Source organism: Glycine max, chromosome 16 (assembly GCF_000004515.6).
Source record: "Glycine max cultivar Williams 82 chromosome 16, Glycine_max_v4.0, whole genome shotgun sequence".
Classification (NCBI taxonomy): domain Eukaryota; kingdom Viridiplantae; phylum Streptophyta; class Magnoliopsida; order Fabales; family Fabaceae; genus Glycine; species Glycine max.
This window is the reverse complement of record NC_038252.2, coordinates 5,635,525-5,652,778: the sequence shown is the minus strand read 5'-3', so window position 1 is coordinate 5,652,778 and position 17,254 is coordinate 5,635,525. Positions and strand designations below refer to the sequence as shown.

At 33.9% G+C, this 17,254-nt stretch overlaps 2 protein-coding genes across 2 annotated transcripts; one reads left to right on the top strand and one right to left on the bottom strand.

Annotated features, from left to right (window-relative positions):
* Nucleotides 1–3,580: 3,580 nt before the first annotated feature.
* LOC100816889 (uncharacterized RNA methyltransferase pc1998) lies at nt 3,581–10,004 on the top strand. Its single transcript, XM_006598971.3, has 15 exons — nt 3,581–3,877; nt 3,958–4,072; nt 4,162–4,273; nt 4,783–4,827; nt 4,926–4,993; nt 5,098–5,152; nt 5,246–5,325; nt 5,437–5,520; nt 6,661–6,774; nt 7,469–7,587; nt 7,679–7,796; nt 8,054–8,187; nt 8,274–8,424; nt 8,511–8,590; nt 9,848–10,004. The coding sequence occupies exons 1-15, from the start codon at nt 3,702–3,704 to the stop codon at nt 9,939–9,941; spliced, it is 1,545 nt and encodes a 514-aa protein (XP_006599034.1). The 5' UTR covers nt 3,581–3,701; the 3' UTR covers nt 9,942–10,004.
* A 140-nt stretch (nt 10,005–10,144) lies between these two features.
* LOC100778395 (chloride channel protein CLC-b) lies at nt 10,145–15,732 on the bottom strand. The gene is made up of 5 exons (XM_041010808.1): nt 15,306–15,732; nt 14,908–15,108; nt 14,596–14,773; nt 12,271–12,803; nt 10,145–11,716 (listed from the first exon to the last, which is right to left on the bottom strand). Exons 1-5 carry the CDS (start codon nt 15,503–15,505, stop codon nt 10,591–10,593), a joined length of 2,238 nt encoding a protein of 745 aa, XP_040866742.1. The 5' UTR covers nt 15,506–15,732; the 3' UTR covers nt 10,145–10,590.
* Between the last annotated feature and the right edge of the window lie 1,522 nt (nt 15,733–17,254).

Genomic DNA, 17,254 nt, shown 5'->3' with positions numbered 1-17,254 from the left:
TCTTTAATTAATTTATATTTTTTCTGATTCTAAACATAGTCTTTTCTTTCCTATGTATATAATTTTTATCATTGTCTTCAATAGCTTGGCCACCAACCACCCACCAGAGAGCTCTGTCTTCGCATTCCCTACGCAAAAGCTAAGTGTTTTTAATATATTTTTCTCTGTCTTTTAAAAAAAAAAAACTCTAATTATATTTAATAATTTGATCTCGTATTAAAACTCATGTATCTAAGGTTATCAAACTCAAAATTCATGAGAGATTCATAGATGGACTCGTGGACTCTACAAATAATAACAAAATATCTGTAAATAACACACTAATTAAATATTTCAACAATATAATAAAGTAAAATATTAAATAATAAATTTCATAATACTTAAATAATCAAGTCTTGTATATGTTATAATAATGGTAGAGCATTAGGGAATAAGAGTTTAATGTAATTAAAGGTGATAATTTTTTGATTTGAAAATAACATATTAAATGAATGTATATTGAACATTAAATAGATAGAAAATAACTCAAAATGACTTATTAAAAAAAATTACACACGAGTCAACTCATAGGAAGGAAGTGAACTCGTAAACTTATAAGAGTTAACGAGTTAACCCGAGTGTTTAATAATCATGCATATATCTTTTATCCAAGATTAAAACAAGTATATCTATAAAATATATATTTGTTCTAATATTGGATAAATGATATATTTGTTTTAATGTTTGATAAAAGATAATTATGAGATCAATTTATTAGATATAATTAGAGCATTTCTTTTAAGGCAAAGAAAAAATATATTAATAAGACTCAACTTTTGTGGTGGTCATGGTCAGGTAGAAAGCACGACGCAAGAAGCGGCGTGTGAAAAGTGTTATATTGTTGATGACATTGAAAAAGATTATATGTAGAAAATGGAATGTCAAGTTTAGAATAAAGAAGAATATGAATTAATTAGGGATACAAATGTTTTTCTAATAAAACATTAAATTAAAAATAAAAATATCATATTTGTAAAAATATATTTGAACTTTAATTACAAAAAATGAAAAATTAAACTAAATTTTCTAATGTTACGATATAAGACACATACCAATATATGATTGGATGATACATAAGTTACATCGATATGACTTATTTTTCATGTCACACCGAATTAACAACCTATATTGATATTGAGATATAAGTATAAATAGAGGGTAATGCTAATGCACTCACACCCTTTTTGTAGTATGAGTAAATTAGTAACTGATATCAACAAATTTGAAAAAAATAATCAATAAGCTCATTTTTTATCATGATATTAGTATGAAGTAGCCATTATTTATGAGGAATCTCAAATGTACACAAAGTGAATATTTTTCTCCTAACAAGTTCATTTAGTCAGACTATTAAAAATATTATACTAATCATAATTGAATTCAAATAAAGGTTTCAATCGTATCTTAGAAGCATCTTTTATTATTAAAGCTAATAAGTTATGCAAAACTCAATTCCCGCCCAAATTGCAAGCTTAGTCCCACCTATATTACATAATTTTTTTGCATAAACTTTTAAATTTCCATGCATACAATCGCTATTATCAAAATATTTTTTTGCCATTAATTATCCAACTATTAACTAGAGATTTATTTTCCATTAATTATGAAATTCTTTGAATTCTCCAATTACCATCTCCTGGTTTTATACCTATTAATTACGAAACTCTTTGAATTCTCCAAGCAATAAATTGCAGTTTCAATTGTCCCCTAAAAATAATGAAAGACTTATGTTACTTAATGCGTGGTTGTTCAAGAAACATTACCATGTGTTTGTGTTATTCAGAAACACACAATCAAATGACACCCTTCAAGCATATTCTTTTTCTTCAAGGAACTCGGCACCCAGGGATACTTTCGACGGTTGCATGATGAGCTATGGTGTTTCTCCTCCTTTTCTCTTTTCTTTCCCTTTCTCGTCTCCTTTTTCTTTTCTCATATTTATCATTTTGTAACAATTTCTGTTGGTGCAAACCCTTCCCCCCGTTCAACATCATTATTCATGTAGAAAGCAATTATTCTATGAAATCAAATTGTTCATGTTAATCATGCATTTGATGTGCTTGATTAATTGTCTAAGTGGAAATTGAAATGGATGTTTCTCAAGCCCTCTTCTTCAATTCCTCTCCCGCATTGGTACAATCTTCTTCCATTCTGATTTCGTGTAATTTTTTTTATTACATCAACGTCTTGATAGTACATAAATTTATATGCATAAATTGATTTTCTTATGCTTATTACAATACCTTTAGTTGTTAACTTAATATGCCGTGACACTACATTGAAGAAACAAAACTTGCAATAAAGAAGACAAAAAAGGCACATCCTATACTTGATTGCCTTACCATCAGCAATTCACAAGTCGGATATGCAAATCCACAATTTTACGCACTTATACTTATTCACTTACAACAAGGATATGTCAAGGTATAACTTTAGGAAGAATTACTTTTTAGATTAATAGCTACTATCACAGGAATTAATACTAGTCCATGATATCAAATGTTTACACATTGTCATTCCCTAATAATCACATTTATGGTACAAAACTCTAATTACTCATTACTCTTGGTCTCACTAGCCTTATATCATAATACATACATGATGTTCATCTCGCCTGAAAGATATTATTCGTACACCAGGCAAAATCCTTGTGCAAATAAAGTGTTTTTCATACATATCTAATGCTTATAGTATCTGGTGTGTTCATCTTACATATACAATGCTTCATCATGCACATATATTAAATGCTTTTCATGCATATAAGATGCTCATCGTGCACTTTCAGGCATATAAAATGCTCACCGTGTCCTTATAGTGCTCATCGTGCGCATAAATTGCTTCCTCATGCATATTAAATGCTAGCCGTGCAATTACAGTGCTCATTGTGCATATAGAATGCCCATCGTACACTTATAGTGCTCTTCATGCATATACTTAGACTATATGGTGCCATGAAATGAGTCTTAATCTAAGCAAACGGGACATACGTTAGAGCTGACATTAACACATGATTCTATTCAATGTAGCTCATCACTTTACTCATGAAATCATTCTCTTTTCTTCCCTTCCTTTTTCCCTCACCCCAAAGGCATATGTATATAAATTTGGATGGAACATATTGATTGAACTATGTTTTAAGAGAACTCAAATAATGTGCTAATAAAGCATGCATATAAGGAAGTCTAAGATACTAATTAATCATGAATAGCTAACACTAAGATAAGTAATGCACTTAGTTTAAACAACCTACAATTCCAATTATACAATTTAGTTTAAGTGAGGAGATTTTCATGTGGAATGAAAATATGATCTCGTTAAAAAATTTACAATGGAAATATGATTATGTTTTATAAATTTCCATGTATATAACAGAAACGTGTTTCTATTATGTTTCTATCCAAGGGATAATTTGGAAATACAATTAAAAGACACCCATGTAAGTAGTGCCAATAGGAAAAATGGTAGAGCCAATAACAACCCCATTGAAAAGGTAGGTACCTCAGAATCAGAAACAACATGCTAATAGGATTATGTTGGGCTTGAGATTAAAGCCCATTTATAGGGGTTGGGTCCACTTTCCCACAACTCCGCTACAGATATTATAGGAACTACTTATAAAGATAATTTGTAATTATTATCCATTCCCACGTCGTACCGGAAAAATGACACTCCGTCTAGTGTCAGCTCCGCCGTCGTTCTCTCTCTTCTCCTGCCGCGCCACCGCATCCACCGCCCTCCCTCCGCCGACACCGACGCCGACGCCGGCGCCGACGCTTATTTCTTCAATTCCACAGTCCCCGCCGCTAACATGCGCACTTCACTGTCCGCACTTCCAATCGTACGCTCCTCCTTTACTTACTCTCATTTTTTTTTCCTTTTTAAAAATTCAATTTATTTATATTATTATTGCTTTTTCAGGTGTTCGGGGTGCACGCACGAGTTCAATCTCCACCGTCCGGTGATATTGGACGACGCCACCAATTTCTTTCGGAAACACGGCGTCTCCGACTTCACATTTGACACGTGCAAACTGGTTCTCTTCACAATTCACAAAGTCTATTCGGTTTTTCTTTTTAAAAAAAATTCTTTTTAATTTGTTTTTATTTTATTTTATTTTTGAAGTGGGGTTGGAGGTGCCGTGCGAAATTGGCCGTGCGTGGCTCTTCGACGGAGCCTCTCATTGGGCTCTATGAGGAGGGTACTCATAACGTAGTTGACATTCCACAATGCCAAGGTCCCCACTTTGTTCATATATTGTTATTAATTTGTTATTGTTTTTCTTTTGGGTACCTTCACAAGATTCTATTCTATTTTAGTACACATTTTAAAAATGTAATAGAACATGAAATGAGTTTAAAACAAATTGTACATTTTAGTTCCACTAAAAGAGTTGGAACTAACCAAGTTAAGCTTTCACTTCCATTTTTATCCCTTTCCACATTTTTTTCCTTGGTTGTGTGTGTATGTTACTGTAGTTTTTTCTTATTTATTTTTAGAGAAATGATTGCAGCGCACTCTTTATGATTGACTGAAATTTATTGGAAATCACAATTTTTTGTAGATCCCTCATGTTATTTAATGACTCTCTCTTCTGATTTTGTAGTTTTGAATAAATTCTAACCAATGATAGAGTGTGTGTTAGGAGGAGTGTGTTGTTGACACTTCTCTTATTTTTAAATGTTGTCCTTTGGTTGATGTGGAATTATGTTGATTAAGCCTGTGTATAATGTCTTTTGTGAGCAGCTCATCATCCTAATATTAATGCTGCTGTGGAGCTGCTTAGACGGGGTATTTTCTTGATTTTGTTAATATCACTATGTTTTGTTTTATTCTACAATTTATTTATATAATTATTTTTTTATGTGATTTTCTTCAATATTGTTCAGGTATTATTGAAATAGGTGTTGAGCCATATATTGAAGATGAAGGTACTGGTGATTTGCGATATGTCCAGGTGAACTTTTTATAACAATGTCGAATAGGGTAGTTGACGAATTCAGTTAACAATTGGAATTTTGAATTTGGGGAAATTGATCACTGGTGGGTGGGTTTTTGCAGATGGCTGTGACAACATATAACACATCTCTTCCTGCGGCTCAAAGATATAAGAATGGTTACATCTTAGTTCTTACTCGTGATTTATGTGAAAAAAAGGAATTAATGGAATTGAAATAACAATTAATTCTTTTAAATCATACGGTTTCAGGAAAGGTTCAGGTTACATTGGTTTGGAATTCAAGAAATGAAAACTCACCCGGTTCAGACAAACTGAATGCATTAGCAAATGTGAGCTTGTTGCTTGGCTTTCTATCTTAATTGTTTTCTTTTGGCTTTATAAGTTTCCCTGCCCCTTCCCTTTTCATAATAGAAAGTGATGGTTTGTATGATCGATTGCAGTTTCTGTGGAAAAATGGTGGTCAAAGGAGCAGGCTTCATTTAATTCACTCTGTGTGGGCCAACTTTCAGACTTCTACTAACAATGTGAGTTCAAATTGTTCTCATGAAACAAATAAATGGTTTGTATGTGATTAAAATAGAAAATTGTATGCTGTATGGGATACAGGGAAGGTAGTTTTTGTAGTTGCAGTAGGGAAAGAAGGATGTTCCATGGTTCATGTATTGCTTTTGAACACTAATAGTTTGGTGCTGAGAATTTACATCAAATATATTGTTGATTCATGATGGTCATATCTTTGTTTTTTTGGGAAGCAAAGTATTGTTATATAATTTTTCCCTTAACATTTTATGGTGGGTAAAAAGGTCACAGAGAGCATAGAGTTTTAAATATTATTTGTAATTGTGTATCTGTATCATGTGACTTTGCAACTTAGATTGCCTTTGCGAAATAATATAATACAAACTAGAGGTTGACAAGAATGATTTTTGTTGGAAAGTTACCTTAATTGTGGTCTTCCCTAACCTGCCTTAGTTGCGGCCTCTTTGGAGGCTGCCTTAAGTGCAGCCTCAAGAGTGGTGGTTTAGTCCCACATTGACTAGTGATAAGGCCAAAGTAGTGTATATAAGTAGGGGACAATCCTCATTGTACAATCTGGTTTTGTAGAGTTGAGTTAGGCACAAAACCCACATTTTGAAATGGTATCAGAACCTATCTTAGATCCATTGGTGGGCCACCTGCATTTGCCACGCTTTAGGCTGGAAGTTCTGGGTGCGAGGGCAAGTGTTGAAAAGCCACCTTAATTGCGGTCTCCCCTAGTCCTCCTTAGTTGTGACCTTTTTGGGGTCTGCCATAAGTGTAGCCTCAAGGGTGGTGGTTTAGTTCCACATCAACTAATGATTAGGCCAAAGTAGTGTATATAAGTTGGGGGGCAATGCTCACTTCATAAATTGGTTTTGTAAGGTTGAGATAGACTAAAAAAATTCTTACGAATTTTGATAATGCATGTTTGAGGGGATATCATTGGATGCTGAAATTCTGAAACTTTATATTTCCATTTCAGTTCTTACATAAAATAAGCTATTTTTATCTAGGATTCCTTGTATGCTGATCATGTTAACTTTTCTTGACAACTTATGATTACTTCATCATGCATGATGGCATGCATAATTGTTTTAATAAAAAAAATAAATTCATGCCTTTGAATTGCTTACTCGATGGCTCAGATAATTTTTGGGAATAAATGGAGACATCTTCTTGGAGAAAGAGATTTTTGGGAACACGTTGGTGGAATTGATGTATCCTTGGCACCTTCTAGTTTTGGCCAGGCAAACACACGGGTAAAGATTCTAATTTAGTGGATTTTCATAATTTACATGGCAATCAGATAGTCATTTTATGTTCTTTTTGAGTTAGTTACTATTGAAGCATGGCACTAGACACAAAATACACACACACGTTGACTAATTTGTACATACATATTTATAGTATTGGTATATCAAGTATATGAAAATATATCTAAATTCTAAAATATGCTTAGCATGTGTTAGAGGGCAAGCCTGGTGAAATAGTAAGGTTGGAGCCTTGTGCACTAGGTCACCTTTTTATGATAAGTATGTGTTTAAAAACATTTTATTTTAGGATAGTTAAAAACATATTTAGGTGTCTTAATGGTGTCTAACTGTCTCATTTTTTTAGGATCGTTCAAAACATATTTTTTTAGGATAGTTAAAAACATTTTCCTTGAGCATTATATTAAGGTCTCACTGTCTCATCTCAATGTGTCAATGCAAGTATTATTGTCTGGTGTGTGTTGTACAGTGTACACAATAGGTTGTGTTTTTGCTGATTGTACTTTGCAAGTAGTGAACTAAAAGGAAAATCACATCAGTAGGAAGGAGGAGTGAGATGCTTGAAAACATGCATCGTGTGTTTGTGTGTATCCAGCGTTGTTATATTATTGAGGGCTGTTGTGCCATTAAGCATGAAAGACTGATTTGACATGCCCACTGTCTTGCCTCCTCATTCTTCCAGGCTTTTGATGCCTTGCTTCGGAGGTTACAGAAATATGTTCCATATGAATCAGATGTTGCTGATTTGTATGCTGGAGCTGGGGTCATTGGGTTGTCATTAGCTGCCACAAGAAAGTGCAGGCAAGACCTGGATGATTCTAAACCTTAAATGTTTAAGTTCTAACTTTGTCTACATAATTGATTTGGAGAATATGTGCTAGTTGTCTTACAGATCTATTAAATGCATCGAGATTAACAAAGAGTCAAAGGCATCTTTTGAGAAGACCATTGAACGGTTACCTGCCACCGTTGACAGCAGTATTACTTGGCATCATGCAGATGCTTCAAAAGTTAGTACTGCATATCTGAAGCATCATCATATACATGTTTTTAACTTTGAAATATTTTTTTTTCTGATTCACATAACTATAATTTCTAGAACTTCAATTTTGGTATGCATGTTTATTTATCAACATATGTGAAGATTTTATTTGAAAAGGATTTTTTTTATGTCCACGAGAGAAAGCATAGTGTTTTTATTTTTTAATCTTTTATCCCTGTCACTTGTTATTTGGAACTGATTTTATGAATCATTTGCAAGTAACAGGAGCCCTTTTTGTGGCTTTTGGGTTCAGATGTTGTCGTCATTGATCCTCCCAGGAAAGGACTAGATGCATCTCTTATTGATGCATTGAAGAATATATCATCAGTCGAGCGTAAAGCCTTTTCATCTTCTGGAAGGTTGTAATTTTGTAAACCTATCAAGTTTAGTTAAACGGAAAATATTTCCCCAAGCCAGTTTTTGATTTAGTGCAAGTTAACTGCAGCTCAAACTCATCCCAGGAAGAGAAGAGACCTTGGGTTTTACGTGCTAAAGAAGATTCAGTCCAAATTGGAAGCAAACCTCCAACTAACATAGCTCAATCAGTGCCACAAACCCTTATTTATATAAGTTGCGGATGGGAAAGTTTTAAAGAGGTATCCACTCTTAATGTTTTATGGGTGTGCTTTGACTTTTCTCAAACATGAGTTCTCTTTATGTTAATTTTAAAAGTTGCTGACAGGACTGCAAGTCATTGTTGTCTAGTAAGGCATGGTATTTGGAAAAAGCTCATGGTTTTAATTTCTTTCCTGGCACCCAGAGGTATTTATGTTTTTCTTTTATTTCTTAATTATTTATTTATTTTTAGTATTTACTGATTATCATAATTGGTTTCACTCTTGCATAAAAAATCTTAACGGAGTTAATACATCTTGCTTTTTATCATTCTCTGAATTACATTGTAGTTGCATTTCAACTTTGTATTCATCTAGAACACAAATCTTTTTTTTTTTGGTATAGGGCACAACCCTTTGATATAGTTTTTATCCACTTCAAGTACTTATATTTATAATGATTTGGTATACTTATTGATTACTTTGAAGATCACGTATGTATACACCATATCAGGTCAATATTCTCGTTTCTAATCCTTTCTTTTTTTGAGTGCAACAGACTATTGTACAACTCATGAATAATGTAGGTTTTTTTATTTTTCTTATTGTGTGTGTGTGTGTAAATGGGCAATTGGAGCTTTTAACTTTTAAGTAGGCTGTGCAGAATGGGAGAAAATACCCTGGTATTCAAGTTAGACATATGAAACATGATCACTAATAGCTTGTTTGGTTTAGCATAATTCTAGAGAAACAATCGCTTATTTTTTCAAAAACTCTTTTAGGATGTTGAAAGAAACAAGTGATTATTTCTCCAAAATAAACTAAACCAAACATTTACTAAATCTGTAATGGAAATAATGTGACACCCAGGACATCTAAAATTGCATTTATATTTGAACTTGGCTTGTTCTTATAGTACTCAGCATCCTGCCCAACCCTTTCTGGTCTCCTCCCACAGTAAATTATACTAGTATATGATATTAGTCCTGGGAAGTGTCAAACATGTCATTTTCATTACATTTGACCTTTGTAACATTTGATGTGATTGATTAACATTGGAGGCATGCTTGTGCAACCTAAATTTAACTTACTACATGATAGAAGAATCCCCATAAGCATTATGTCTGTACTCTAAACATGGAATGAACTTGAGAAAGTTCTCCATTACCTTGTTAGTTCATATATAGTTACAGAATGATTCCTAGAGACAGTGATTATCCCATCTCCATTAAATGCCTTCTGTATACTGTATATATAATCCATAGCTTGCTATCTACTTCAAATATGCTCCACCCCTCCCCTTGAGTTTTTTTTCCCCTCAAGTAAATTTTTTATGAGAACCTTTTTTTCTCTCCAGAAGTAAATTAAGGATACATCGTGTAGTTGGTTATATGATTGTACACAGCATAGCATCCTCCCCAAAAAGTAAAAGAATATTAATTTTTCTTTTGCTCATTGGTTGCAGCATTGAAGTTCTAGCAGTGTTCAAGAGGGGCCCTCAGAAAAAGAAACAAGGAAAGAAAAAGAAAAAACACTTGCAAGGAGCTGTGAGACATTAATTAGTACATGGTTCAATATGCCGGTTTTCATGTACACCAGCAAATCAGTGTGAGATCCTGCAGGGAGGAAAAGAAATGGATATGTTTTGTAGCAGTCTCGATTGGGAAAAATTTACCATGGCCTTTTTTTGGGTGGGTGGGTGGGGGGAAATTGTTTGTACTGGTGGAAAAGGGAATTATGTTTCTTCATTTGATAAATTGTGTTGAAAGAATATTAAAATTTGAATATAGTTTTTACACTGCTTTTGTATCTTATTCATCTCCGTGCTTTTGATCCAAGTAATACAAAATTGAGGAATAACTTATGGAATTAAGAAACCAACTTGTCCCAAGAGAGCTGTTTTGCCATTCAATGACTAGGAAAACTTCAATTCGTCTTTTCTCTACCCTTAGATTTTGCCAGGTGAGGAAAGACTGTCAGAATGTTTGGGCAAGTAGATCTTGCCTGGGTCAAGATCCCAATTACTGGGGGATATCTGTGAGAAGATGGCATCATTTGGGTCAGTATATATGGTAATTTTAAAAAAGAAATAGATCAGCATGATTTATTTTGCTCCTGAAATGCTACAAGAAAAATGGCACATATCTAATTCATGTTCCATGGTGTATATAATGGGCTTAATAACTCACCCAGAGCTTGATACTGGTACTACACGGATGTCCATGTCACTGGCTGAGAGGGCATTGCTTTTGCTACTGACATGCTCTCTAGCACTGTAAAGGGACTTGTATTGGTAAGAGGATGTAGATCAACAAACATTTCCATTTCCTCACTGGTCACAGCCACCTCTTCAATACTTCCTTCTCTCTCAGCCAGCTCTACCCAGGTAAATTTCTCTCTCACTTCCCATTCCTCTGTTCTCCTTCTTTCTTTAAGGAACCACTTCTTCTTTATTGCCTGGATGAGATGTGCTCTTAGAATCAGTCCATGAAGTTCTGTTCCCCCATTGGCCTGTCCTACTACTGGTGGTACTACCCCATTGTCCATAACAGGGAAAGCATTATGTGTTGTGTTTTTCAAGACATCTACTATTTTGGCTACTTTTTCTACTCCATGGAGGGTAACCACTGGTGGCTTTACATCAACAAGCTCACCCACAGTGAGATTTCTCATCCATGGCTCAGGATTTGCATCAATGAAAGGAAGGCCTTTCAAGTGCAGTATAATCTCATAGATGCTTGGGTTGAAACTGTCTCCAACAGTTTTGGCTATTAGGAGAACAATCATTGTTATTGGTAGTAGGAGAAGATTGTTGGTGAGTTCAAGGAAGATCACACAAAGGGATACAGTCATCCTCATGGAACCAGCCATGAGGGAGGCTGCACCAAGTACTGCAAACAGCCCTTGGTCAATGTTTGTATGAGGTCCCATGTAGATGCCGAGAAGGCGGCCATAACCTGAGCCCATCAGAATGATTGGGAGGAAGAGCCCAGATGGCACTGCAATTCCAAAAGTAATTAGTCCTAATATGCAATAGAGTAGAAAGAAAATTACGAGGGACAATGGTTGATATTCTTGAGGAGTGTTGGTTGAGAATATGTTTCGAACGGCATCATCATTAGTGGTAAGCAGCAGAGTAGCAAGATCATTGTAGTAGCCAGGGGGGCAGTTGAATTGTTTGAAATTTCCAGACCGTCCGTTGGTGGGGCAGGCTGACTCTGGAAGTGATGGATCACATGGGGTGCATTTTGCTAAGAATGGGAGACCATATTGGCACATTGATGTGAATAGTGCAACTGCAAGACTGAGGAGGAGTTTATGTGTTCTTCCTTTTCTGCAATAATTGATGGTAGACACCCCCTTAGTAATGTGATTTCCCCATATAATCAGTTTCAGTTGTGTTGACATTTTATTAGAGTATGAATCCAGGATACCCTTTGGGGAGTAATTCTAACATGTGCCCATTAAGTTAGGGTGCATCCATGCATCTTGCATTTGATACCATTGGATCTGAATAAAATAAAGAAATATTTGTTTTGTTCAAATCCAATGGTTACACATGTAAGGTGCATGGATACATTCTAACTTATGAAGGGTGCATTGTAGAATTTGTCACAATTTGGGATCATGCCATAAGTTTAGTTCATTAGATGCCATCAGTGGTTGATTTTGATGTTTACTTTCTATTTTTGACCTTAGCAATTGAGCACATATGTTTATATTCTCATTGATAGCAAATGGCACAATTATGTTGTCTTCATTGGATGATGCATGTGTGGTCAGTATAGAACATTAGATCATGATTTTTTTCCCGTCACAGTAATTATGTCTCCTCAGGAGTTCAGGATATGCAGTATGTTGAGACTAGAGTTGGACATTGATGCTTACTGATTGATGAGATTGTAGAGTCTGAGGACCTTGTGTAGCACATGATTGTAAAGGCTTCCCAATACACCACCAATGATTCCAATGACTACAACAAGGACGATATCCATAACATGGTACCTCACTGTGACATTGCTTACGTCAAACATGATCAATCCTCCTTCACCAAAAAGGCCGCATTTCCCAGTATGACAGATTTCAATGAAGGCCCTGAGCACCACTACCACCACAGCTGTGCTGAAAAAAGTTCTCCATAGGAGAGCACTTCTCCACCAGGTTGCCACCTCTTCAAGAGCAAAGAGAACTCCACCGACTGGAGCCCGGAAAGCTGCACAAACTCCTGAAGATGAACCACAGGTGATAAGATCCCGACGGTCACGATCATTGTTAAAATATCGAAGCCAGTGCCATTTGGTCCTGTAATTGTCAGGGCCTCCCTGGCCTAGTAAGGAAGCAATGCAGCTTCCTATATGCACCAACGGTCCTTCTTTTCCCAAATCTAGACCTGCAGAGACAGCTCCAATGCTTCCAATTATCTACAAGAACCAAGTCGTGGGATATGATATGAATAGGATTTAAAAATAACATTGATCAGAAAATGGAGATATGATGTGAAGAGGAATTGGTAATTTGTATACAACAGTGTCAATGCTAAGTGCGAATACCATTTGCATTCATGGTCTGTGATTTTTACCAATAACAAACTTATAAACTTGATTAGTGATATTTGTAAGGGTGTGATTGGGAAATGGTTGAGTTGAACGTAAACAGATATTTGGTGTTTTTGAAATACCAATCCAAACACTATTTAGTAGAGGGGCATAGCTTTATGTATTATATGTAAGCGATCTAATATACTATTTGGGAGAGGGGCATAACTTTATTATGTGTTAGATAACACAATTGAAGCCTTCATGATTGTCTGTCATTCATTAGACAAATTGGTCTTCAATGATTGAAACTGGTGACACTTGTATCATGCTTCTTGTTAGGGGTGGGAATAGGCCAGGACAGGCCAGACTTTAAAAGGCATGAGCCTAGTCTACGATTAATTTTTGAGGCCTGAACCTGGCCTATAGCCTATCAAAGGCTTTTATTTTGGCTCGGCCTGACCTTTTTAAAAGCCTAGTCTGGCCTGGTAGCCTATTTAAAAATCTTCTTCACATTAAATTTTTAATATTCCTAGTTGTTTTTATCAAAAAAAAAAAATAACATACCTTTTATAATAGGCTAAACAAGGCCTTAATATATAATTTGCCTTAATTTTTTTAGTTGGTAATCCTAAAAATATATTAATAATATAAACAGAAATCACCAAATGATATAAAATAATCTAAAACGAAAGAAAACCTCATACTTGATATGATAGGATATGATTTTTGTATGGGAACGTAATAAGATATGATATGATATGATTTTTATTTGCTTCAAAATACAGGAACGTAATCACAGGAAACCTAATAGGAATAGAAAAAGGAAATGTTAACAGAGATAGGAAAACTAATAAAAATAATGAGAAATATAAAGGAACACATGACTCACACATTGTAATTATAGGAATGGAATCTACTAGTTTTTTTAAAAAATAATATTTAATTGTATCCAAAAAATAATATATATATATATATATATATAGGCCTATCAGGCTTATAAGGCTTTTTAATAAGTCTAAGCCTGGTGTATTTAATTTAATAGGCTTTTAAAAAAGTCTGAGTCTAACCTTTTAATTAGATAGGTCAGGTCGTATTCTCACCCCTACTCTTGTATAATTGTTGTGCTATTATATGTACGATTCCAGAAATCCGTGCTGCAATTTCTGAAGTTTTGCGGGACCATTGTATGGATAGATGGAACAAAATAGAAATTAACAGAACATGACGGAATAGGTTTATTATTCGAACATAAAGTTGATATAGTATATAGTTATTTACTTTTTTCATCTTTTTTCTTCTTTCTTTTGTATGCTTTTCAAAAAATACATTTAAAAATCTGAGGATAACTTTTTGGTTCATTTTGATGTTGACAAAACATTTTACGGTCGAAATTATCCTTTGTGTTGATCTGCAGTATAAAAGAATTAAAGAAAGAAAGCTGCCAAGGAAAATAAACAAATACTTTTTTGCGTTGCAGTATTATAATTCACTCTTTTCGTTTCTCTTTCCTCCATTAACCTCCTTTCCTTACCATCTAAAACTCCTGATCTCATCAAAATGAATCCTTATAACTGAGTTTTATACCTTTTAAACTGGTTTGCTGCGAGTTTAATCAGAAATAATTCAAATGAAGGAACTGAGACAGTGTTGCATACAATCAAATAATTAATGTTACCTTGACAATCAATGTTGTGGCACCAAACATGTTGGGAGTATCAACACCATTAAGATAAGCTTTGATCTCAGGAATTCCAGGTCCTGCTGCTGTGGGTGCAAAACACACACAGAGAATAGCAGCAACAAATGTCAAAACGAAATTAATGCCCGTGAAATATAGGAAACCCGTCAAGTACCTGTCCCATGCACATTGATGAAGTCACACACTAACTCATGACATTGTTGAAGCTGAATTGCTTAAAAAAAATATATTGAAAGAACAAAAGAAAATTGATAGGAAAAATAGAGAGCATGACATGATTGTTCTGACCTTTCTTTGTGGATGTATTTAAGAACAGCCAGAAGCTTATACCCAGCAATATTCTCAACAGCAAGATTGATGAGAGTGGCTATAATACCAGTGAGAAGTCCAACAAGGAATGCTAGTAACCATTTCAAGAATATGTATTGTAACACTTGAACTCTTGATCTGCTCCTCCAGTCATGCTTGAATAGATCATTCTCATTTATCCTGCATAGCAAAGTCTTTGTTAATAAGAACAAACGAAAGAAAGAAGAAGCAGCTTTTTTGGTGGAAAGAAACAAAAAATCATGTTTAGTGTTCGACAGTATCTGGAACAGGATTGCCTCTAAAAGAGGATACACGTGGAAAAACAAAAGAGAACAAAAAGATATAAATTTCATTGCACTAGGATAATGCCTTCTTACTCATAGTCCAAGCTTTCTATGTAGGAAACTTTTTCTCCAACCAGAGCAAGAGGGTTGGAAGACAGTGTCCGAGTCCTCTTGAGCAGTAGTGGCTCATTCAGGGGATTGCTTTCTGGGTCTATTTCTTCTTCTCTTTGAACTTCTTCCATTTTGTGATTGATTTTTGTGCTTTTTCCAAACTCCCTAGAATCCTCTCCCATTGGAACAGACACTGATGTGGTTGAGGTAGAGAACTTTATAAAGCTCTCAAGTTGGTGAACTTTGTGTTTGTTTTGGTTTGGATTAGATCAAGGTGAGACACCTCACCTATAATAAACAGTGGAGACTTGTTATCTTTTAAAGTCTACTTGTTCTTTGGTGTTTTGCATTGCTAATTATTTTTGTTCTTGACAATTGTTTTATCTACATGGTTCCATCCCTTTATGAGATCATTCAAACTGAAAAGTCACACTGTGGATAGAAATGTTATGGTATAAAATACATGGAGATGAAATTTAGGGACCAAAAGGAACTTGTCTTTTCAAAGTAGGAGTAGATCCTATCCTAAATTGAATCTTTTGGCTTAAAAAAGGTATAAAATAAAAGCATCCTCAATCAACTCTATGTATTTGTTAAACAAGCTGTTACCTTTTTTAATCCAAGGTTCTTGGTTCATGATGATGGTTGGGACCATAGATAGTGAAATGTAATTGTTCTTTGCCATGAATGGATGTGGATGGTACACGTGCCTTTGTTTAAGTCTTTATTATTTTGATTAGGTAAATGCCATCTAACTGACTCTTAAGGTATTGGTTAAGAAATTAAAAGATTTTTTTTTATTGGGATTTATAAAATTATATTGTCTATAACTTTTTTTATGCTCTCCTATGATTTCTATAATAAATATTTTTTTCTTTAAATTTTTTAATTAATATTATAAGGACACTAGTTAGCCAGACTATTTTGATTATTAGTGTGTTATTGAAAAATAAATAGTTGTTGTAGTTGAGCCAAATGGGTGCTTCCTAGTTGCCATTGATGTATGAATTTGATGGCTACACCAGTTTTATTTTCATCATTTTATCTGTAAGCTTTTGTTCGTTTTTCCAAGGATTCCATTCCAACTGTCAAACTAAAACAAATTAAAGATACTACATATTGTATGAGACTTTAACTTTTATTTTTTGTGTGGGTTGGATCTAACTTGTTAAAGTAGTATCTTACAAAAAGTGTATGTAGTTTTGTACTTTCTGTTTTATTTAAAATATACTTCTATATATATTAAATACATAGGGAGTTCATCATGAGCATAAGTTTATAATAGAAACCAATTGATAAAATCACTTTATGCCTTTGAAAAAGCCAAAGTGTAACTATGTGTTAAAAAAGTGGATTGTTTATATGGGTTAATTATTTGAGGAAACCAGGGCAGCTAGTTGGAGAAAAATATCTCTGTCTCCACAAACATTTGGTATAAATTCTATTCTTATCTCTTATATTTAGCAAAAAAAGTTTGCTATCATTGAATTCTCGACAATGAATGTAATAATTGAGCTGAACTCGAATATCAGGTTTTCGAGCTGGATATATGACTGATTTGTGTAATCTTATTGGTTAAAAAAACATTTTTTTAAAATAAAATAAGGAATTTTTTGTTTTTTTTTTGTTTCCTTAGACTGATTCTGCTTTAAAAAAATTCTATTCATTTTAAGAAGTAAATAGAATTTACTTCTTAAAAAAAATTTACAATTGTTTTTTATAAGTTTGAACAAACAGATCATTAATACATATACTATTACTAATTATTTGTAATTTTAAAATAAGTTACAAAAACATATAATCCAAATATTATAAAATTATAATGAGTTTAATGTTCATGTAATAGTAATGTAAAATTATTTTATATCATCATCAATCACAAAAATTATCATTTAAATTATTTTAAAAATTAACAAATTTATCATATATCA